This window comes from Larimichthys crocea, chromosome VII, assembly GCF_000972845.2.
Source record: "Larimichthys crocea isolate SSNF chromosome VII, L_crocea_2.0, whole genome shotgun sequence".
In the NCBI taxonomy this organism is placed as follows: domain Eukaryota; kingdom Metazoa; phylum Chordata; class Actinopteri; family Sciaenidae; genus Larimichthys; species Larimichthys crocea.
In genome coordinates, this window is record NC_040017.1 from 23,844,986 (window position 1) to 23,868,257 (window position 23,272).

At 43.9% G+C, this 23,272-nt stretch overlaps 1 protein-coding gene across 12 annotated transcripts in view; it reads right to left on the reverse strand.

The window, feature by feature from the left end:
* Nucleotides 1–3,175: 3,175 nt before the first annotated feature.
* The window catches only part of robo1 (roundabout, axon guidance receptor, homolog 1 (Drosophila)), a 306,786-nt gene continuing 286,689 nt past the window's right edge, over nucleotides 3,176–23,272 (reverse strand). For 11 of the 12 annotated variants that reach the window (XM_027280234.1, XM_027280235.1, XM_010731939.3 and 8 more), the window contains 14 exons: nucleotides 22,654–22,825; nucleotides 20,342–20,542; nucleotides 17,594–17,620; nucleotides 16,115–16,157; nucleotides 14,269–14,423; nucleotides 11,932–12,318; nucleotides 11,115–11,231; nucleotides 9,847–9,991; nucleotides 9,331–9,561; nucleotides 8,309–8,805; nucleotides 8,050–8,214; nucleotides 4,675–4,950; nucleotides 4,395–4,585; nucleotides 3,176–4,227 (listed from right to left, as the gene is read on the reverse strand). In XM_027280234.1, coding sequence (XP_027136035.1) covers nucleotides 4,213–4,227; nucleotides 4,395–4,585; nucleotides 4,675–4,950; nucleotides 8,050–8,214; nucleotides 8,309–8,805; nucleotides 9,331–9,561; nucleotides 9,847–9,991; nucleotides 11,115–11,231; nucleotides 11,932–12,318; nucleotides 14,269–14,423; nucleotides 16,115–16,157; nucleotides 17,594–17,620; nucleotides 20,342–20,542; nucleotides 22,654–22,825 — 2,622 coding nt within the window. In that variant the 3' untranslated portion in view covers nucleotides 3,176–4,212. The remainder of the gene's footprint in view (nucleotides 4,228–4,394; nucleotides 4,586–4,674; nucleotides 4,951–8,049; nucleotides 8,215–8,308; nucleotides 8,806–9,330; nucleotides 9,562–9,846; nucleotides 9,992–11,114; nucleotides 11,232–11,931; nucleotides 12,319–14,268; nucleotides 14,424–16,114; nucleotides 16,158–17,593; nucleotides 17,621–20,341; nucleotides 20,543–22,653; nucleotides 22,826–23,272) is intronic. The other variant, XM_019261850.2, reaches the window with a different exon arrangement.

Consider the following 23,272-nt stretch of genomic DNA (forward strand, 5'->3'; position numbering starts at 1 on the left):
AAACTGCACTGAAACAGTCATTAAGACATTTGAGCCACCTGCGATGACTAATCTGCAGATTATCGCTTTAATTAATCTGTTAATGGCTACATCAATTTCTCCCAGAGCATTGACTTTTTTTTTAGTCTGACCAATGGTCCAAAACCCAAAGAGTTTACTGTGACATAAGATTAATAAAAGATCAGTGTTAGACAATCAGATATTGAAATACTTGAATTATTTTCTGTGTATTTACTAGGCTAATTGTTTAAGCTCTACAACCGATCATTTGCTTAGTGTTACTGTTTGTATAGCAGTGCAGGAGCTCTTCAAATATTATATTAAAAAAAGGGAAGAATATTCTATTAAATTGACACACCTTTTTTTCCCCCCTTCCCTTCCCCCAGTTTTAATATCGCAGACATGCCACTGCACCTCCAAGCCTTCCCCCGAGCACACAGGTTGAGTAACTGTAAGGACCAGACTGAAGACTGTCCGCCCTCATGGTGCATATTCATGCCATTATGGGGTGAATAACCCTGGCAGCCAGTGTATCCGCTTAATATCCTTAATCACCTGCATCTCATTGTGGGGCCTGGACACACCTCCACTCATTAAAATGATGGATGGAGGCATAAGGGGATGCTCTCCCCTGTTCCAAATTTGTACTTGTTTAGAAAGGTGCTTATTAGAGAACACCTGGGGGAATAAAGAGGGGAGGAAGGGAGCCGAGAGAGAGAGCAGAGAGGAGGAAGAGGAGGAGGAGGGGAGTGGGATTCAGACCCCACAGTTGTTACAGCTGAACCATTATAAAAACATTACTGAATTATACTGAAAGGTTTCTAATTGTTAATTTGTCTTTGCAAACATCAAATGTCAGCACAAATTAGATTCTTTTTAATTTCTGAAGAAAACAAAAACCTTTTTAATGATTCCTTTTATTTTGAAATTTAACAGATTTCATCATTAAATGGCAAAAATCCACCAGTTGTTTGAATAAATGAGTGTAGTTGATGTACCTGTCATCGAGGACTCGGGGTAGTCCGTCTCTCGAGGCTCCGGGATGTTGAGGTGGGCAGCGCCAGTCGTTAGCTTATAAAAACAGGACTTCCATTGCAGTTCTGTGAGGCTCTGGAGGGAGTATAAAGAGGAGGAACCATCTCTCCTTCTTCATCACTGATGTTTGAATAAGCCAGACAGACAGCGGTTGACATTAAAGACTCCCATAGGCCGGGTTATTGCCTGTGTGAGAACAAGCAGTCGGCAGGTTAGATGTAATAAACTGGAACAAATGTATTTCGGTCTCCAATTAGGACAAGTCGCTGTCTAAGAGTCGCTTTGTGGCGACAGTGTCATCTTCTGATTTTATGGATATTTTGTTTTGCCACGTCAGCAGCTACACACCCGGCGAGTGAGTGATGAGAAATAAGATGAGCACTGCATTCACTCTCTTATGTAACCTCATTGAAGCCTCCTTCCGCCTAATTGGCAGCAATCTAGGCCTGTCAAATTGAATATAATCCCTTCACCGTTGGTTTTAGCTTCCCTCTATGGCTTCAGATGCCTCCACTGAATGACAAGAGATGCTGATATTGTGAGTAATGGAGAGCGCTAATGGAATTGGCATTAGGTAATACATTTGAATAGCTACTGTACAGAACAGAAATAGCTGTTTAGCCTCTGAGCCAAGGATATTGATGGTTCCCTCCTTGACAGTGAAGTACACTGTGTCCTTTCGGGTGAGGCCGGCTGCGATGATTTCAAATTAGAATGCAATAGATGCGCTGACATTGAGCTTTTATTATGATGCTTTTCAATTATGGCTGTAATAAATGTGTCGATAAAATACATTCATGACTTTTTAGGAATTAGTTTTTCACGTCTCCACAAATGTTAGTGCTGTTTACTTTGCACACATAGTTAATAATAACTAAGTCATTAGAAATTGTTTTCATTTCCCAATGTCAGGCTGCCGTATTTTTTATCGTTAACAAGAGACTAAATCCAACAATTGGATCCTCTGTTGCTCCATCAGTTAGTCACACTGCAGTTTCATCGGAGCCTTTTCCATGTTCACTGTCACCAGGTCAGATGTACGCACCAGAGCCACACACACACAGTTTCTATAACTTAAATAACCTGGTTTCAATATGAGTGACATAAATTAGATCATCTTTAATTACCGTCATCTTTGATTAGTTTAAAGATGATGATCAACAAGGGTGACTGAGATATCACCGGTACATTTACATGTGATGAATTAATGATGAGCCCTATGAATAATCACACCTGTATGTAATAACAGCTACTTTAGCATTCAGCGATACAACACAGTCAGTGAAATGAAACTGTCTATTTTAAATCTAAAGCCGAGTAGAAGTGTTGAGATGCAAACTTCATTTGTTTGGTACGGATAACTGTGGGATGAAAATCAGGCTGATGCACCAATAATTGACATTTATGCAGCATATAAACATCTTCAGATTATAAAAAGTGTATGCATAAGAGAGATTTTGCTCAACCTAAAGACCCTTGATTTATGTTTGTGATGTTAGAAGTTGGTAACATTACTTTTCATAAAATAAAACTTTATATTTGTTAACAGTTTTTAAAAATGTATGTCTTCATGGCCACTGACAATTTTTGGGAAATAGTTAAAGGTCCAGTCGATGAAATTTAGCTGAACATAGCAGCAGAATTTGAATATATTATTCAGAAGTGTGTTGTAATTAGTGTATAATCACCTGAAAAATAAGGATTACTATGTTTTTGTTACCTGAGAATGAGACCTGTGTTTACAGAGGGAGCGGGTCGTCTTACGCTGAGTCCGACATGTTAACACTGATCTTTAGTGTTGTGTGACACATGGTTGGTTTTGGCCTTTGTGTGACGTGTCGACATTAATAGAAGAGCACCTCATCCTTTCAGAAAATGTTAACAAAAGACCAGAAACACATGTTATAGTTTGAACTTTTTTATTCATCTTTTTTTTTTTTAGTTCTTTTTACTTTTTTTGCTTTACGAAACAAATGTTTGCAGATGTCCTATGAATAAACAACAGCACCCTTCCTCCTTTAAAAAAACAAACAAACAAACAGGGGTCCATCACCCCTGCCTCATCAAGAAAAGAGACTCTTCTTGTCCAATTACGACCTCTCCAGATTCCCAAAGTGACTCTTATTTCCTGTATTTGACATTTAAGTGCATTAGTAGACAACAAAACCATTTCGATTAATGTGCAATAGCTGAGTTTATGGTCAATGCGAAAAGATATTTACATTGCAGCTATGAATCACATTAACTGTCTTTTTCATCACTTGAGCGAGCGTCAGAACTGGAGAGGGAGACAATCACAACGCAAGGAGTCTCCTTTCAAGCACAGCCTTCGTAAACAGCAACCTTTACCTACATCATCATTATCATCATCATCATCATCAGGATTAACTATACTCTTTTGTCATACCTGTTTTCCTCCAGTAAGACAAAAAGGTTAATAGATAGAATGGTTTAAAATAAAGTTTAGTGATTGTGCTTTTAAAACCAAAGTAAAACAAATAACAAACATTGACGACAACACGAAACATAACAGTGCATTACAAAAAAAACAAATAAAAGAAAAAAAAATCCCAAAGTGGCACTTTCTTGGGGCAGCTAAATAATATAGCAATTTACAACATGGATGGAAATGATAAAATAATAATTATATTTACTGGCATAATAAAATTAGAATTCGCAAAATAGAACAAGAAAGACAAATTTGAGGTACCACGATGGGTAAAACAAGAGGACATCATGTATACAAGTATATTTACACACAGTCCACCCCTCTCTGCTTGCAGCTATTTCATTACAGTAACTTCTGACTGTAGGGGCTCCCAGTTCTTGTCAAGGCAAGCCGAGTCATGTCAATGTCTGGAGTAGGATTTCACTCCATATTGCATTGGAATTAAACATAAATATACTACTGCGTATTTTGTTTTGAATGCACCATTCTTTAATCTTCAGACGCTCTTTCCTTTTTTTCTTTTTTTTTTTAAATGGACATAGAAAATGATAAGTTAGGAAAAAAAAAACATTGGTCTGTTTTCCAGATGTAAAGAAACACTACTGATGGACAGTATGATGGCAGCCAACATGACGGTGAAATACTGAGATATTTAAAATTGTAAGAGAAACAATGGTGCTCCACTCTTGGAAAAATCAGGACAGTCCCTCGTTTTCCTCTTCTGTTCTTCAGCTTTCTACCATCTAGGTCAAGAAGCAAACACGTTGGTTAACGTCCATCCAGTGACGTATACGTTACAAATGCTGTCAGCCCCATATATCAGGACTATTTTTAAACACCCAAATATGAGCCTCGGTCAGGCTTTATTCATAACTGTCAGTTAAGCTGAGGGTTAGCCCGTGTACTGTACCTCTAGCTCTTCATCTCCTGGTTGGAAGGCCCCCGTGGTGTTGAGGCCCATGTCTGCAGGGTTCCTGCGGCCTCCTTCTCTCCGCCGGCCCCCTGAGCCCCTGGAGGACATGGAGCTGGAGGAGCTTGGGTCTCTGGGGCTGTTAACTGTGGGGAACTGTGGTCGGCTATAGGGCAGAATGTCCTCTGAACCTAGCGACAAAGAACAGTTGTAGGGGGAATTGAGATTTGCATAATCAAAAGTACTGTACGTCACTCAGGGATTGTACTCGTTGTCGTACCTGCGTGTTGGCGTGCCTTGTTGGCGCTGCTACCCTCGTGTTTATTCCCTTTCCCTCCGTGAGCAGTCTTTTGTCTCTCCTGAGCGTCTTTGCGTTCAGACGAGCCGGTTCTGGGGTCCGAGCCCTCTCGGGGCCGATAGCTCCCCGTCCCTCCTCTCTTGTCTCGACCCTCACCTGCTTTGGGAGAAATCACTCCCCGGCCCTCCAGGGCTGCCTTGGAGGGGTGTGTAGGCGACTTAAGCACTGCTGGAGGTGGGATGGGCGGAGGTGGGAGATCTGAAGGATAAACACAGGAAGTAAGAACACATTAACCACCGACATCAATAACCGGGGTTTAGGTAATTGCACAAGGCTGAGGAACGAAAATCTGTGTACTCTTGAAACTTTAGTGTGTATCATCTGTCACTCAGTTGTCTCACACCTGCAAGGTGATACACAAACACAGCTGCAGTGTGTGTACATACACTCAGATCTGTACACATGGCTGCGCCGAACGGAGACTCCTCCGTACAGACAGTAAACAGAGCAGATGACATTAGAGAGGCTGAATCTGGCCAGAGGAGTTATGAGATTTGAGTGAGAGGAAGAGGGGAGCGTGACGGTCAGCAGCTGGCTCTCTGACCGGCTCGACTTCCCCTGTCGATGAATCAATGCTGCTTGTCCTTGAGCCATTATTCATACGAGGCCAGCCAGTGGGCCGCCGAGCCTCTCACACATCACACAGCCATCTAAACAAAACGGAGAGAAAAGGGCCGTGTCTGCTCGTGATCGATGGCTTTTCATCTTCTAATCAGCTCCCAACCTGAAGGATGACTTTGTCAACAGCCAGGACTGTAATCCACGTCGGATTCTAAAGTTAATAAACATAGCACAGCGCCATCTCTTACACCTTGTTACAAAGGCTACCCCGGACTCTTAAGATTCTGCGACGCTGCAGAATCAAAGCTTTTATTTCCCTTTTTTTTTTTTTTACAAATGAAAAGCTAATGGGGCAGGTGATGTCTCTGCTGCGTCTTGTTGGTGGAATCAGGCAGCTCCAATACACTCTTCTGATTATCCTCCACCTCCATCCACTCCTCCTGAATACAAAAGCGGGCCAGTCAATATCATAGAGCAGAGAGGCGTCTGCAGTTTTTTAATATCTCTCTTGCCTCCTGAGTCCTGCCTGAGCCCGAGTCCGATCAATGCCACAGTCTGTGAGATATAGCTCACTACACGGGAGGAGCAGAGCGCCTGTTAGATTTATGAGGAAATATCGGCGAGGACAGAGCTCAGGTCTGAAAAGTGTCTCTGGGCTTGCCAAGGAGGGTGTATCTGAGGGACTGGCGGTTAATTAGGCAGACAAGGCTGAGACGGATCAAAAGAGACGGCAAAGGGTTAAGTTCAGAGAGGAGGTAGACAAAGGCATTAGAGTCAAACGCAATATGAATCATGGGGGGAAATATAACTTGGGTGTTTCCACATCCACTGCGCAAACAAAAGTGAAATGAGTAGGTCAAAGAGGGGTAAGGGGTGGGGAAGGGAGGCTGCTGCAGCGTAGGGGGGGAGGATGCCTCTGGTTCACTTGTTCTTCCGTCTTTTTACTGCCACCATAACTGATGGTATTCATGTGTATTTATAGTGATGCTGCCTGAATAGTAGTCCCAGTCGGAGCCAGGGAGACATAAAACAAATGATAGAAATGCACATTACAGCATATTGTGTGTGCAGCAAACATGGTGAGTGTTTTCTTTCCGTTCTGTCCTTTTAAATTTCATGAAATCACCTTCCCTCACCTCAGCGCCCGTCTTCCAGACCACAGACGGGATATGTAGGGATGGGGGTTGAAGTGGAGACAGAGGGGGGGGAGGCAATAACCTCCAAATGAAAAACAATCCATTCAGATCAAATGCAATCAGCAGGAGGGCTGATGGACAGACAGAGCTGCAGAGCTGTCAGTCCGCCCCCTCGCTGCTCAAACAAAGACTGAGGAGAGAGTGGAGAGGGATGGAGAGATCACTCCAAAGGGAGGGGCAGCGGATGGGGAAGAAGCCAGGATATAAGGATGATGGCAGGAGGCGGAGGTTTGGGGGGGATTTTCTGCAGCGATATAGCTGGTCTGGCTCCCAGTGAGCTGGATATTAAATCTCCTTGCCAAGTGCTTCCAACACTCAAGGACACCTGACACTAAGAGGAGAGCCAGCTCTGGGACAGCACGTACTGTACACAGCAGAGTGAGTGTGTGCACACTCACATACAGATTCATTTAAAAAATAAAAAATAAAAAAATCTTTCCACAAGATCAAAGCAGAGATGAAACAGCAAGAAAAAGTGGCTTTCCACTGCGAGGCTGTGCGCTGTAAGAAAGAATGATGCCATAAAAAGTAAATCGCTCTTTTACTTAAGGTCAAAGCTTTTCCTGCAGCTGCTCCAGTATTTAGCTCGTTTGCTTTATGTTTAGGTCCTGCAGCGTGAAAGGTGGCACTTCAGTATGAGGCAGAGCACCTGGATCAATTTCATTAGTGGCTTGAGTGGAGAAGCATCCCGGTGTCAGCATAAGGCATGTTTCCTCTGCAGGAGCTTTCCCAGGAGACCAGGAACCTTCAGAGGAACTTCACCGCAGGGACCAGGATCTAAATTAAGCAACTGGGGCATTATTTACCCGTCAAACAGTCCCTGCTCGAGGGGAAGGGCTTGCGGTGCTGAACATTTCTGATTGGTTGAGTACTTGTAGCATTTTGTTTCAGCAACAGTTTTTCAAAAATCCATAGCTACAAAACAAATGACAAATGGGCCAGCGATGAAGTTGTTTAATCTTTGCAGGTCTAGACTGTGGTGGAAATGTGTTCGACAACAGGCTGAGGGAAACCTCTTAATCCTTGAAAAGTAGTTCCTGGACACTTTGGGTGGTATAGGCAAGCTGGGCAGAACTCCCCTGAGACAACCCCCTCCTCCAGCCCAACACTCATCCGATCTGTTCAGCACCATCACAGATTAGGAGTGATGCCATGTATGCATGTGTATGTGTATGAACATGTGAGAGAAGATGATTAAAGCTCTGGCTTACGGCACAACCATGCTCGGTTATTTACGGACACTGCATCACAGTAAACTGCACTCCCCCCTTCATATCTGCAGAGGGAATAGAGACGGAGCCATTGATACAAACTGGCCATCTGTGGACTTGTGGGATACAGCTAACCTGCTGCTACAGGTCTATTAAGTCATTAATACCTTTTATAGGCTATAAGGTTTATACATGGCGTGTTAAAATTGATAATAGAGGTTACTGTACAGTATCTAATAGTCTAGTTTTTTTGCAAGTAACCTTACTATAGAAGGAAAGCCTACTTGATACTTTATTTTAATAATACTGCCATGTCATCGTATGTGTACCTTCATTGTAGGCTTCACGTCGTTGGTTTCCTGGATGACCTCCTGCAGGATGCTGTTTCTGCTTCTTAGGAGGCCTCCTGTGTACAGCTGCCATACTCATGTTACTGTCTGTAGACACCGGGCTGCCAGGACGGTGGCCTGACGGGTTTATTTGGTATTTTCGTGCTAAAAAAAGAAACAGGAACAGTTTGTTTTTACCATTCCTCAAATTTCTTGCAGGAACATTTCTTGTGGATGTAACCGACCACGTAAAACCTACCTGAAGCTCCTCCGACATCGTGGCCTTGTGTGTTTGGATATTTGGCCACCCTGAGGCCTGAATACTCTGCAGCTGCAGCAACCGCTTGAGCAAAGTCAGCATCAGTGAAGAAGGACCCATCTGACGAGCTGACGGCACTGGACCTCCCTGAAGAGACATTATCCTCTTCAGAGGCCGACCCCCATCCGTTGATCATGGAGCCGGTCACCGAGCTCTCCAGGTCGCCCATGCTGGACGCAGGCGTCTGTTCAAGCCCTCGTAGCAGCAACCGTCGCGGATGCATCTGGGGGTGGTGGGGGTGTGTGTGGGGGTGGGTGTGGTGGTAGTGCATCTTGGCCACCTCTGCATCTGTCTCGTCACCCTCCTCCTCTTCCTCCAATATGTCCTCCTCCTCCTCCATACCATCAGTGTCCAAGGCCAATGGGCTGGTGATGTACCCATATGTGTGTGAAGGGGAGAGGGGCCTTGGAGGGGGCGGAGGGCTCACAGCATGGCGCCTGCAGGAGGTGAGAAACACACAGAATGATCAGATTATGAATGTATGTTTAAGCCAATTAACTACAAACCATCATCATAAATGTGTTATCCACAAAATAAACAACACAGATGTCAGTTTGATGGTTCCTTCATTTTAAAATGGCTTCTGTTTTTGTTTCTGCTCACAGCTGGATCATCAATAAGCTAAATTTAGACTGTGATGTATTACAGACTATTCAAACATCTTTCAAATCACTGCGAGTTGATTTTTTTTTTCTATGCTGTGCTGAAATGAAGTGAAACAAATGGCTCCGTAGAAGGTAAAAAATAAAAAAATCAATAGAAAAACTAAGAAGTGCTTTTGAAAAATACCCAACTGAGCTGTACAATATACAGAATTTGGAGTTAATGGGCTAAAACACAGAAAACACTTGTGAATTTCAAATACTTTGTAGATAATGTGTTTCTATGAGGCTTTAGAGAATAGATATATTTCCAGGCTAAACGCTTTTTATTTTGTTACGCTTCACATCATGCAGGCGTACCTGCGTTCATGGCTGTCATGTGTGTCCTGCAGCATCGGCTGCATCTCCTCCTGGGGCGAGGGGGTGAGAGTGGCTGTGGACTGGTGACTGTAAGATACAGCTGCAGGGGAAGAGGCTGCCCCTCGCACGGGAGGAGTGGGCCCCCTCTCCATCTCCTCTTCCTCCTCCAGCTCATCAGGCTGCAGGTACATGTGAGAGGCAGGCATGGGGCACTGCATGTCTGGGTCACAGCTGCCAACAGAAAGAAACAAGCCTCATTACCTTCATATCACTCACAAAAACATGAATGTTTTCATATACTGATGCCAGAAAAACATGCAGTAAATATTCATGCCATCCTTCTATCAAGGTTTGACATGAGTCTAGCGCTAATAGATAGAATACCCTTGAGGCGCAGACTTGCAATGAATGCGAGAAATGGGAGAAACAGCAGGAAGAAAGAACTAGTATTTAAATACAGTGTGTGTGTGGCTGTCAGATTTTCTGTGTCTTTGTGTCTGTGCAGACATGTCCCACCTTTCTTCCATCGATAGAGAGTACTCCTCTGTGCTCCGACTTGGGGGTGGGTTTGCAGGGGGAGGGGGCAGAAGGTCAGCCCAATTCATTGTGCTCTGTTTGGGTAGTTTGGGGGTGCGCACTCCTTTCTTCTGACCCTGACTCCCTGCTCAAAAATGGGGGGGAGAAACACTCCATTAGACACCTAGAAACACAGTTATATTCACTCCGTGTCAGGAAAACACATCAATTATTAATGCTGAAGAAATCGCCAGGTAATGAGTAAGAAATTGACAGCAGAAAAAATGCATTAACAAGACTGGCTGACAAAGAAAAGATCATTTTACACGTGGGAGTGCAAAGGCTAATGCAACTCTCCACTTTATGCAAGTGTGCACACATACCTCTCAGTTATTAAATGATGGGAAATACCATAAAATGTAGTCATTTCCCTACAGCGGTATTGCTGAGTACCAAGAGAAAAGGTAGAACGAAAACGGCAGAAAAGGGTCCAATTAATACCAAACTATTAGAATTGTGAACCAATGAGCTGTGAGGTGCAGTGAGCATTAAAGGCTTCTCCTTAATGGCTTGAACTTCAAAGGCAATATCAGAATGGATACATGGCATTAAGGTGGCAGTGTTGCATGCCGTCTGCAATGTGTTATCATTTGTCCTTGTCCACAGACGGACATTGAGGTCCTGATGAAATTAGGCTGCTCCATACTGGAATTAAAGTAAAAGCCAATTAACGAAAGCAATGGAAACTACGCAAGGACACACAGGAAATGAAATAGAAAGCAGGAAGGCAAAATTAAAAAAACAGAATTAATACAAAAAAATATCCTTTTCATCTAATTTGTTTTAAACATTCCTTGGACGACATTGCACCCAGAGAACAAAAGACACAAGCGAATGCTTGGCACGTTGTCGAGGCCTTTTGTTTTGAGGCATTGTTGTCAATTTCCTCTTCTTTATATTTTGCAATTTTCCACTTTCTGAAGGCATCTCCTTTTCAATTTCTCTTCAAGATAGGCTGACACGGAAATTAATCAAATTACCATTTTAAAGCATGCATTATTAGCGCCTCAAAGTGATTTATTACTTTAGAGCAAAACTGGGATTTTCAAATGCCGCTGGGGGGTTGTGTGTGATTATATGGTTCACAACAATAATAAGCTGAGAAAAGACTTAAATTAAAAAGAGAATAACCCCCCCCAAAAAAATCCAAACAACCTTAAGAAAGCGAGAGTCTGGATACCCTTATCATTGACGCCCAACCCTCTTACCGGAGGTACTACTGCTGCCTCGGTCGGAGCTGTTGTAGGAGCCTCCAGTGTGGGTGTCATGGGTCTGGTTGTAGGGGATGGTGGCTGGCATGGGGCTGTCGCCTCCTCTGTAGCGGTCTGATGGTTGGGAGAATGGAGTGTATGATTAGTGTGACATCTTGCCAACTCAAAAACCTTCAAGCAAAATCAACCTTGAACAATAAAATGCACTTTTGTAAGCAAGAAATGACATTAGACTGTGCACAGTGTTACACATGACAAGAGGCATGCAGCTCATGCTTTATAATGTTCAGGTGAGTATGTGAACACATGCAACATCTGCACAAAAAATCTGAAAACTATCACACCAGATGTGGTTCCTTTCTGCAGGTACGACCAGGTGATGATAGCTTCGTTCAAAGCGTCTAAAGATCCAAGAGTTATCTTTGTCTTTCCTTTTAGAAATTTGACACCAAAGATAAACCCTCACACCTGTCCTCATCGCAAAAAGACAGCCCTAGACACCGTACAACGACAGCAATTCAGCCCTGGCCCACATTTAGCGGCAAAGATTATAGATGATTGCATGGAGGGTGATGAGGGGTTACATGAATGCCGCACAGACAGGCAGAAAGAAATAGTGATGACGCCTATGCTGACTGAAAAGGAGCGAGACAGAACCAAGGAAAATATGAGCATGAAACTCGTCTACAGGCTTCCACAGTGAGGCTGAAAGAGCCGGGAGAGGAGAGAACAGAGGGGAAAAATCAAGTGGAGGAAGATCATGGCTCTGAGATGACCTCTTTAACCATGGCTGCTGGGTATTCCACACACTCACCCTTGTTCAGCTTGTTTTGTTCCATGATGTTGTACTGCAGCTGGGAGCCCATTTCCTGTTTCTGCTGTTGGACTGAGGTGGGCTTCCAGCAGTGTTTTTCATTCACCTCCCCTCCAACCCCGAGTCCTCCTCCACTCCCTCCGGTTCCTCTATCTGAGTTCATGTTGTTTCCCATGATGGAGGACTGGATGAGCTGGGTGGTGGCGTACGGCGTCGGCTGGCCGCCTGGACCCACAAAGCGGCCTTCTTTCAGGTTTGGGCTGTTGAAGGTCTTCATCTCATTGATCTTGTTGGACAAGTCTACATCTCCATAGACTCCTGACTCTGGCACAATGAGGTTGGTCTGCTTGTTTTCCATCTGGTTGTTATAATTGGCGATGCAGTCGGCTGGAGAACATGAGGAGGGTATTTAGTCAATCTTGTCTACTGCTGATCAGCTTAGAAGCAGTATGCCAGTTCAGTAAAAGTCTCATCTACTGCAGAGCTGAAACATTTATATGAGGAAATACATTTACATATTCATTTCAAGCTTCTCAAAGATCTCTGTGCCCACCAGAGATATTTCTATTTCTGTTTAAAGTCTCCGTTTTGTTTGCCAAATGACGATCTACTTTAGGTTAGTGACACAGGTGGTATTACACCTTCTCGCTCAGCCTCTTCTCAGTCTCACCAGTGACTCAATGTGGGTGTCATCTCTGTTCTTTCCCATCTGACAGTGGGAGCGTCTTTGCTCATTGAGAGGGACAGAGAGCCATGTCTGTATCAAAGACCTGGAATGAGGCACGCAGTAAAAGCACAGCTCCACTGACAGATCCAATTTTCCCTGGCTCATAAAATATTCAAATCCTCCAGCAGATCTGAGAGCCAGCCTTGCGGTAAATACCAAGGACGGCCATAGGTGCATGCTGCTCGTGCCATGCGCCTCACATTTCAGCAGCACGGAACAGCTCGACACTTCAAAGGTTGATATGTGAAAGCGCCCCTATGGCTGAGATAAAGGGACATTAACTCCTATTTCTTTGCTCTGTCACCTAGTCAGTGATCCTCTTAATGTTCACAGAGTTTAGGTTTGGCACACACACAAAGCATGCGTCTGGCAAGCTCCTTAGTGTCATACAGCGGGGTGTCATGCGAAGAGTGAGGGCTGCCTATAGCCTGTTATTCCCTGTTAGACATCTCACACCGTGTTAAGGTAGAGTTAAACACTTCAACCCCAGAACGATGATTAGCACACAGAAAAAAATCTGAACTGAACTATAAAGTCCACAAAATGAATTATTCATCCTCACTGGAAAAAGGTTTTGATGTGAGGAGAAACTATTGCATGGTTGGACGGATATTAGGCCGAACAGCTGGATAGGAATTATGAGCTGCCCTTAAAGGCATAGTCCCAAAGCACATCATTTAGAACATAAAGCATTTCATTGCGGTCCAAGTTTCCGAGGAGCAAGCTGTTTAAGACTTGTGTCACGGCTGAAAATTAATAACATTAAGCCCTGTGTCATCCAAGCTGAAGTTTGTGGCTCCAAGTTTTTGCTCTGCTCTATTTTCAGATAGGTCACTGTGTGTGCATGTGTGTACCGTACTGTATACCATAGGAGTGTGTAACATCCTAATTAGCTTTTTCTTGACTGTACTAGTGCTGAATAAACTAAAAGGCCACCTGGTGGTGTTCCTTCCCTTTTTTCCCCTCCATCTACCCTACTTTACTTTATCTTATACACGCTCTGTATGTGTGCTCATATGTTTCAGCGTATGTTTTAGCATATACTTATTCTTCTTCACTCCTTTCTACCCTCTTCCATCTGGTCCTCCAGGTGCACCTTTCTCCCTCTATCACTCTCTCTTCTCTCTCCACTCCTGGCCACCATCTACAGTCCAGCCTTGACCTCTTCGCCTGCTGCACATTTCTTAAATAACTGAGCACTTAGGGGAAATTACATTACCGGCTATAACAACAGTATGGAAATCAGCAGAGCAATTCGATTAGCAACAGAGTAGAGCCATAAGCCCCTCTCAGCGTACTCCTTTTATTTCCTTCCTAAAACAGCTCTACTTTAACCTCAGATAAATCAAACACACAAGCGCACAGCCACTCTTAATCCTAATATTTCTTCAGGTTTTTCGCATGGAGACCTAGAGAAAGGAGAGATACACAGAACAACTCTCCAGGGAACTAACCCAGATATCCGATTTTACTTCCTTTTACACCGCAGATTCCCTCATCTCCTGCATTTCTTATCTGTGCTGTTATTTTGTCAAGGACTGCATCACTGTGTCTGAGGGGAGTGTTTATTTTGGTCGTTGCCTATGTATAGAATTGCACACACTACGTACCTGGGCGGCTGTATGTTGCCAAGTTGCTGTCGCTGTTGCCGTTGCCAGCAGTGCAGCAGTTGATGCTGCAGTCGTTGTGGTTGGAGCAGGAGTTGGGCCATGTGTCAGCCAGCCAGGGCTGAGTGGCAGATTCCCCGATGTTTAGCAAACCAGGCCTGTATAAAAAAAAACACAGGGCCAAATGGTTAACAATGGTAAGAGACTAAGCCAACACCACAATGACATTTATGTGAGTGAACTGAAACACCCACAGTAACATAATATTTGAAAGAGAAGATTATGTGGAGTTTATTTATCCAGCAGCTGAGAATAAGGAAAAGCAGAAATCCGGCTTTAGTATGTTTTGCCTTTTGGCGACGCTAACACACAAACACACACGCACAGGCCCGGGGAGCACATTAGGAAAAGCCCAGCTAAATAAATTGTGTGCTTGACTTGCCCGCAGCCGATGACACTTTCCCTGAGCCTTTGTGAGCATTAGCGATCCGCCTGGATTAGACAGCCAGATAAAATTCACTCCCAATGTTGCAAAATGTGTGTCCTGAACAACCAGTGAACCACAAATCTTCCTCAACAGGATTCCATGGTGTCAAACAACATATCTATCATTTAAAAACTTGTATTTTAGCCGTACAGAAGGAAAGAAAAGAAGCGATGTCGACCAGTCCTTCACCTCAACATCTCACCCTCCGTCTCTATCGTTTCCTATCGTCTTGCTTCTATTTCTTTGGCATTAATCCCAACACAATGCAAGACCGCTTGTTTAGCAGGATCCTACTGTACATGCTGACCTCAGGCCAACCGCTGACTGTTAGAAGAGCTGACAATAAATAAGCCTCCTATTGCTCCTGACATGAATAAATCTAGCATATAAAGAGAATGCAGACTTCTCTTCCAGGGCCATACATTGTTTCAGTATTTGAATCTCCTCAAAACGACTCCCAGTTTGCATATCCCAACGCTGAATTAGCATTGAATTACATCTCCTCATTCCTCCTCAAATGACTCATTTCTTGGATTCATTTTGGGTAATGAACACATTTGTCTTCTACAGCCAAATACAATCTCACAATAGCTCCTCAATCACCCCGGCAGTTGTATGTTGATATTGAATGGGCATTGTCTTTGTGCAGAGCTGACACAGCCATGCTGCATATGGGATTCAATCATAGAACTGGATAACATAATGAATATGGATTTACTGCTGATGGCTCCAAGCTAACTATTCATTAACACATGAACAACACACACAGGCGTACACTTATAGTCAGCTCTGTACACATTCTGTGCTCTGAGTAGAGAGGGGCAACACATGAATATATATTTCCTCTTGTTTGCGCACTCAATTTTTACTACTTCAGAGCTGCATGAAAACATGCCAGATGCCATCCAGTGAATGCACAAATGAGTATTAGCAAGTTGATGCCGTGTTAACCGAGCCTGATTCTGTTTGTGCACAATGCACCATTCCACAACATGGAGAGGTGTGGCGGCGCTGTGCACGTGGCTCCATTTAATGTTTTAGCGCGATGCTATGGCACAGCCTTGTGGTTGGATGTGGCTCTCCACCATATAGGATGAGGATGGGCTCCTGGCAGACTACATGGGGCTTTGTTCCTGTTATCACAACAGAGTTAATGCACCTAACCCTCCTCAGCACTGTGCTGCCTAAGAAAGTCACAGCACTCCCCCTAGTGTTTGTTAAAGAAAAGTACATGTGCCCAACCCTGCTCATCTATTCAGGAGGGTTTAACATCCTTCTCTCTGTGTTATTAAATTCTAATCATCATTTAATTTCCAATATTATCATGTAGGCTCTTACTAAAAACAATAAATTAACTCTTACCTTCCAGCGCTGCTTACACCTTCTCCACCTCTCTGATACGCCACTGAAAAGAGAAAATAATGAGTTTCCACTCCGATTACTGTCATCACATCACCATCTTTGCCATTGTCATACAAGGTCAACACGAAAATATTCAGTGTGTTTTTTAATCAGTTTAAGTGAGCTTGTCGATAAATGTGTGGTGCATCTTTTCAGCTGAGTCACTCACACACACACACACACAGAGTAACAGGAGCAGGGGGAGGATATGTAAGAGGCTTATGAAGAACAGAGATGCAGAGTCCTTTTGGTTTTCTGGCTCGGGCTCAGTGTGTTTGAAGCTCTGCACACTGCAAGTTGGACTCTTTCAAGGAGTTCTAAGCTGCCGTGTGTGAAGGAGAGATAAACTTCCAACTTTAATTACAATCTCTTCCCTGAGAGGAGAGAAGGTGGTAGAGGGGTAGGTAGGGCTTTAGCTGTGTCGAGTCCCTGTCTCCTTTTCAAAACAGGAAGTCTGGTTTTGCTCTTTGCATGTAGCCAGAGGAGCTCACAGATTAGCTCTCTCTAATGCAAAACAAAGCATCACAATCTGGTTCTAGATTAATATCAGCATAATGCACTGTAATGTCCCAGTTTTACACCGGGTACCAGGGCAGAGATTTGTTTTCTTAAAGCAGCAGAAACCTAACCACAGAAACAAGGAGTGTGTTTCACCTGAAAGATTTCCAGCAGATTAAGAAACAAGCTTGCAACTGCAAAATGATTCTACCTGATTGCAAGCCTCCGGGCAGACAAGAACAACACTGCCACTGTTTAGATACGACCTCTGCACAGACAGGATCAGCCAGCGAAACCACAAACACAAACTGTACACTATTGTCTCTCTCACTTTAACTTCCTCTCACCCATTCACTGTTTCTCGTTTGACATTGCAGTAAGCCCTGCCAACAGCCCTGACACACCTCGAGGGAACAAAACTTGAGGCGGATGAAAGTCCACGAGTGAAAGAAAAAAGGAGGAGAGGACTTTAACTAAAAACTCGCTTTGAGAGAAAGAGAGGCACAGAGAGAGCTTTTCTTTTAACTGGTACGCCGTGTCACTTCAATTCACAGATAACCTCCTTAGCTCCGCTGTCGCTTGCCTATCTAATTGGTGTGTTGGAGTGCTGGTGGTGTGTCATTCTCTTAAATCCCATCTGAGGTTGCCAGCAGCCCTTTGATCAAGTTACCACTAGTTTTAACAGCTCCTCAGTACTGCCTCTCTGTAAATGTGATGTTCTGAGACAACTCAAACATTTGGACCATTTATTTCTCGGTAGATCTTTAAACTGCGCCAATGATCGACTCCTTTTATTGGTGCACATTGAGTGTCACTCATTGACTTCCCCACAGTCAATTGCTCTCATCTATTAGGACCGTGGCTGTTTCAGATATTACAAATAAAGTGACAAGGCTGGTGCTCATGAACTGTGCAGTGATTGAGTAAAAACAGAGTGCTTACCTGTTGGTGTGAAAGTAAAGGATGGCACTGTTGGGAGAGAAAAAGGAAATAAGATTAATGTTAAATTATCGTGCTTCAGTTCTGTCCCGTGACATTGTTTCTATGCTTCGTTAAAGAACACAACTCCACAGAAAGTATTTTAGCCTGTATTCACATGCTACCCGCTGCCCCTTAGTCTTTGATCCCCACAGACATCCCTGGACCCCAACTGGGGGAAAGTGAGTGTTGAGCCAGCTGCTGGTTCAAATCCTGGCCCAGACTGTCAGAGGCCTGCTGGGCTGGGGTCACACACAAGGGAGATATCTGTTGCTATCTCTAATACTCACATCATCACCCACGCAGCTCGATTACTCACACTTTGGCATGGAAGGGGCCCTTGTGCAAAAACATCGACCTACTGTAGATTTAGAATCTGTAATGTGTGGTCTGTCTGTACCTTCTATACAATGTGCTTTGTTTCTTACTGCCTTAAATATTTGCAATTTAGAAATGTTGCTGGGTTATGGCTAGACATCAGAGAAGAAAGACACTGCTGTTGTCATATTTCCATTTCCTCAAACAATTCATTCATGCAGTACCTGAGCCAACAGATGTCCTCTAAATGCCACAATCATCTTATCACATTTGAATCTCCCCTCATGACGCTCAAACAAGTCTAAAGATATGAGCGGTTTGATGAAAGCCTTTGAAGAGGAGACGTGGTAACACTCGATAGGCAAAACAGTCTGTGACGAATGTAAACGTGATTGAAATGCATAAATCAGGTTTCTATTCTCACACAAAGCTGTCACATATGTTCCCAGGCTAGATGAAAGCTGTAACTCAGCTACGACTCATTGAGTGATTATTTGGTCGCTGCAATCGCAGGCTTTCTGCTGATTTGTTTGGATTATTTCAGTTACAAGATTTTTTTTTTTTTCTTTTCAGCCTGGCAAAATACAATTTGTATACAGTCATTTGAATTAGTGGACACAAAAGCACCAGCGTGATTGCAGCCATTGGCAGGAAAATAAGAACAATTTATCTTAACTTTTTTTTGGATGCGTAGTCTATTAAAGGCAACACTAGCGTACGCTAAGACACAGACGCACAAGTCCCAATTCAACCTATTTCACCCTGAGTGCAGATTGTTGCTTCATGTGGTTGCAATTATAGTCTTTTCAAAACATTCTTCGTTACCAGTTCCAACAAAGACTGTTGCCTCTTGTGGTCTGGGTGCACGAGGAGGAGTAGGAGGGGGAGCACGTCTGCCTACTGTGCCCCCGAAGAGCTTTGTGAGTTTATGTGAGTAAATGTCAACATACAGAATCACACAGAGTCGGAGGGTAACCTCAGCCCACACAGTCTCCTCTACCGCCTGGCCACAGCTCATTACTGCACTCGCAAAGTCTTCAAAGTCACTCTTCTGAATAACCTGTTTGTAAGTTACTTTGGTTACAAGAACACTGACACTTTAATTTTGTTTATGCTTGGATGTAGAGCTCTCAGATTGCACATTGTTTCTTCCAACGTAGTGTGTTATCACACATAAATATAATTAAATCATCTGAAATGTCATATTGGTCTTTCAGGGGATGTTTAGATAAAATAATAATATAAACCATAATAAGAGATGCAACAGTTCTGACCATCATGGACCACACAGGTGTGTGTAAAAGCTGTAAAACACCTCAGAGCTTCAGGAAAAGCTTGGCTGGTTTGAATCACTTTCTCAGGCTACACTGAATTCAGAACATGGACACCCTGCGTTTTCTACATGACAGCTGCAGATTAGCAACATCAACTGTTAAGTCTGGCCATTGTCTGTGTGCGTCTCAAGGTTGAAGGGTGGATCTCCTCTAACCCTGGCAGTCAGCAGTAAACCTGAGCCCAGGAGTGGGGACGGCACAGGCAGCGCTCACAGGAGGCAGCTGCACAGCCCAAGGCCACACATTAAGCCAGCCCACACATAAATGAGACTCAGAGAGAAAGGCTAATAGCTCTCTTAATACTCTTACTACTGTGGGCAGAGGTTGGGCACGTCATGAACCCTGTCACTTCGACTCAAGTCAGGTAAAAATACCCCACTGCGTTACGCTGTGGCTACTCAAAGATGGTTAAAATGTAGCGTAAACACACACAGGCAGGGAATCTTGGATTGTTCAAAACATGAAGAAATAGACACTATTAACAGGATTGCTCAATGCTGAACTCCTCCATATCTAAAGGCCCCTCTCTAAAGGACAACAAGAGTGCTTCATGCATGTGAAAATGTCAGAACGTCCTTGATAAAGAGGGATTATGGCAAGACATTCTCTCTCCCCCAACACAGGGAGCTGCTAAAAGTGGAGTTGTTGGACCTCAAAATGTACTTTACTGAAAACACTCTTCACACACCGTTACAAAATCAGTGTGACAGCAGTATGAAAAAGAAATAAAAGGCATCTTCATGCAGCACTCTCAGCGGGAGCTCACATCACATCTTAAAGTAGTCTACTGGAGAGTACTTTCAGTCAGACTGCACCTACAGCGCTTTACAAAGGCAGCCTTCTCTGAGTGACAGGCAGGATGTGAGTTATGTTGGCAGCGTTTGGGATGGACAAGATGGAGGGAACTGGCTTGAAACAGAAATAAACACAGTACCAGACTAATAAATACTGAACTGAATTTTCTCACCAAATTCTAGAAGTGAGAAAAACCTCATCTAACCTCACAATAGCACTACGAATCACACATTCCTTGTGGACATTCCTGGTGGTGTGGACTGACCTTTGCGTATGCCTGCGTAGCTGCTGGAGAGGCCGTTCCTCTTCTTTCGGTGTCTGTACAACCAGATACTGAAGACCATGAGGATGATCCAGCAAGCAGCTCCGATGCCCGCTATGAAGGCTGGCTGCTTGACCACATCTGAGATTTGCTGGGAGAGGGGGTTCTCAATGCTCACAGACTCGGTAATTCGCCCAGCTGCATCTGACGACGGGGGATGATCGGAGGAGAAGAGAGCAAGATTAGAAAGGTTTAAGGATAAAGTTTTGGTGATGCACATGTGAAATGGAGACAGTTATAGATGTGACAACGGGGGAGAGGAAAATAAATATTATTTAAAACCTAAACCTCAAGGTGGAAACACCTGAATTTCTGAAAAAAATATGTGTGTGTATATATATATAAATGGAGTCAGCACAGTACATGAATATGAACAATCCTTTTTCTCCAGACGCACAAAGACATTCTTCATCTCAGCGGGTGTGCATGAGTCTGCGTTGTGGAAATGGAGTCGTTTCTCTCTATTATTTAAAAGGCTTTCATCGCAAATCCCAGTCAACAATGGCAGGTGAGCAGACGAAAGCAACCAAAGACATTCAAACACAGCCTGCGCGCAACATAAAGCCCCATGGAACCGGATAGGAAGACACAGAGAAGCATCATTTACACCGAGCAATAGTGGTTTCATAATCATATAAATAAATCAAATGAGATCATCCCTCATACACAGACACCACGGTAATTAGCAAACTGAGGCACATCTGTGGAAAGCTGAGGTGTGAATGCCTTGAAGCTGTTTCTGCTGTAAGAAATGCACTGTAAAGGCACCGTCTGTACTGCGGCACACAACAACCAGCCCTTGGTCTGTTTTTCTCATCTGTCTATTCTCTCTGTGCTTCTCCCTCATGCGTGATACATGAAAGACTTCTCCGGGTTGCCCCACCCCCTCCTTCGCCATTCTGAAATTTCTTCATGTTCGTGTTACTTTGTCTTCATCTCTGTTTCTCAAGTCTTTCATGCTGTAGCCACTCTTCTCTACCAACTTTCTAAGCCGGGGGCAAAAACACTTCCCCAGTGAAAGCAGCTCCCTGCCTTTACCCCTCCGTTATCCTTCTGTCTTTGTCTCAGTCCGTGCCTCCATTCGGCTGCCTGTCTTCTCAATTTGTGGCTCTGTCTGGCCGAGTGAACGGAGCATGCCAATGTGACTAAGCAGCCCACAAGGGACTGTACAGGTATCTAGGCTGTGATGACGCATACAATCTCAAAGTGTGACAAATGCATTTGGGTGAAGCGTTGGTCCCCAAGGCACATTGTTCCACTCCAGTGTTGGAACATGGCAACAATCACCACAGGAACTCTTCAAGGGAGAGAAATTGTATCAGTCACAGCCAGTGCTTCTTCATGCCCATCCCAGCCCACTCAATCACACATTTTAAACCAGATGGAGTCCTCCCTCTCTCTTTTTCTTTCTTTCTCTCTCTCAGCCTCATCCTGCTATTCATGTGTTTTCCATCCCTCTCTTGAATAGGCCAGAAAAGAGCTTTGGGGACTAAAAACTGACAAAACATCTCAAAATATCTGTCCTTCTAGGCTATAAAGGACAATAAAACAAAACAAGAAATAAATTATAACAACTAGTCTCGATGCCGTCTGCACTGCGTTTCTTAGCATTAATAGCATGTCATGTCTGAGCCCAGAGTGCAAGATTCATTATTGCCGTTGTTGTTTGACACGAAGCAGAGGCAAAAAAAAAACATTGCATCCTTGACTGGAGAGTGGAGCAGGGTGGGGCTGGCAGCCCAACAGCTCTGCCGCACAGGAATTTAATTTACCCGTCTTGAACACACTGGCAGCTACAGGGACTAAAAGCCATTTCACACAAAGTGTACACAAAAACACTAAAAGTTCCCTGTCATTCAAACTCATCATACTCTTTCGTGGTAACGAGTATGATGACGTACATCATTGACAAGTGCAATGATGCACGTATAACAGTAATCACACAGATTACAGTTTTTAAGCGTTGCTGTTGAAAGGGAAAGCAGGCAGAGGCTTGAACATGTCCGCTACAACAAAGAAAGGAATTACATAATTGTCTGTTTATTTGGCAGAAAGTCATATTGCTGAAAAGCTCTTAATTTGAGATGACTGGATTAATGCCATAATTATTTGTCAGATGATTGGGTTCCATTTTGTGCAGGAGGATTGCCAGAGGACAAACACACACCTAAACATAGCAAATGTATCCACTGGAGGAAAAACAAAATAATGATATGACCTCCATTGAGAGAGAACTAAAGGTTGTTTCTACCCACCAAGCTGGAAGAAGGTGATCTCGCTCTTGACTCCAGGACCCGCCCCGGTGCTTGCTGCTACTTCCACGCTGTAGCGAATCCCCGGGGCCAGACTGGGAATCAGCACGGATAAGGTTGAGCCGTCAACTGTGCGGTTGATGTGGTACCTACTCTCATTCCCCAAGCACCAAATCTGCAGTAACAGAGACAAAGAGGAAGTGGAGATTGAGGCAGCGTTATGAGGGTTTCATGACATTCAGCTTGGTGGCCGCCACCAATCTGTGTCCTTATAATTGGCTGGTGCTGCAATAGCAGCATTTTGGCGCACTGTGAGTATTGTGTTACATCTCAGAGGTAGGAAAACATTTTACAGCATGGCTTTATGTTTTACAGGCCATGCTCAACACAGGGTCAGTATTAGCTGAGGTAGCCATAACATGTCTCAGTATGGCCTTAAGCCCATGAAAAACAAATGGGGATCAGTAATCATCCCCATAACCCAATTTTAGCAGAAGCTAAGTGCCGTCACTCCCAGGAAGGAGTGAGGTCTCGCAGGCTGTGGGTCACAAAGAAAAGTATACATTCACCTCAGCATGAGGCCTGGAGACCTCCACATCCTGAACCCCTGACATTCTGCTTT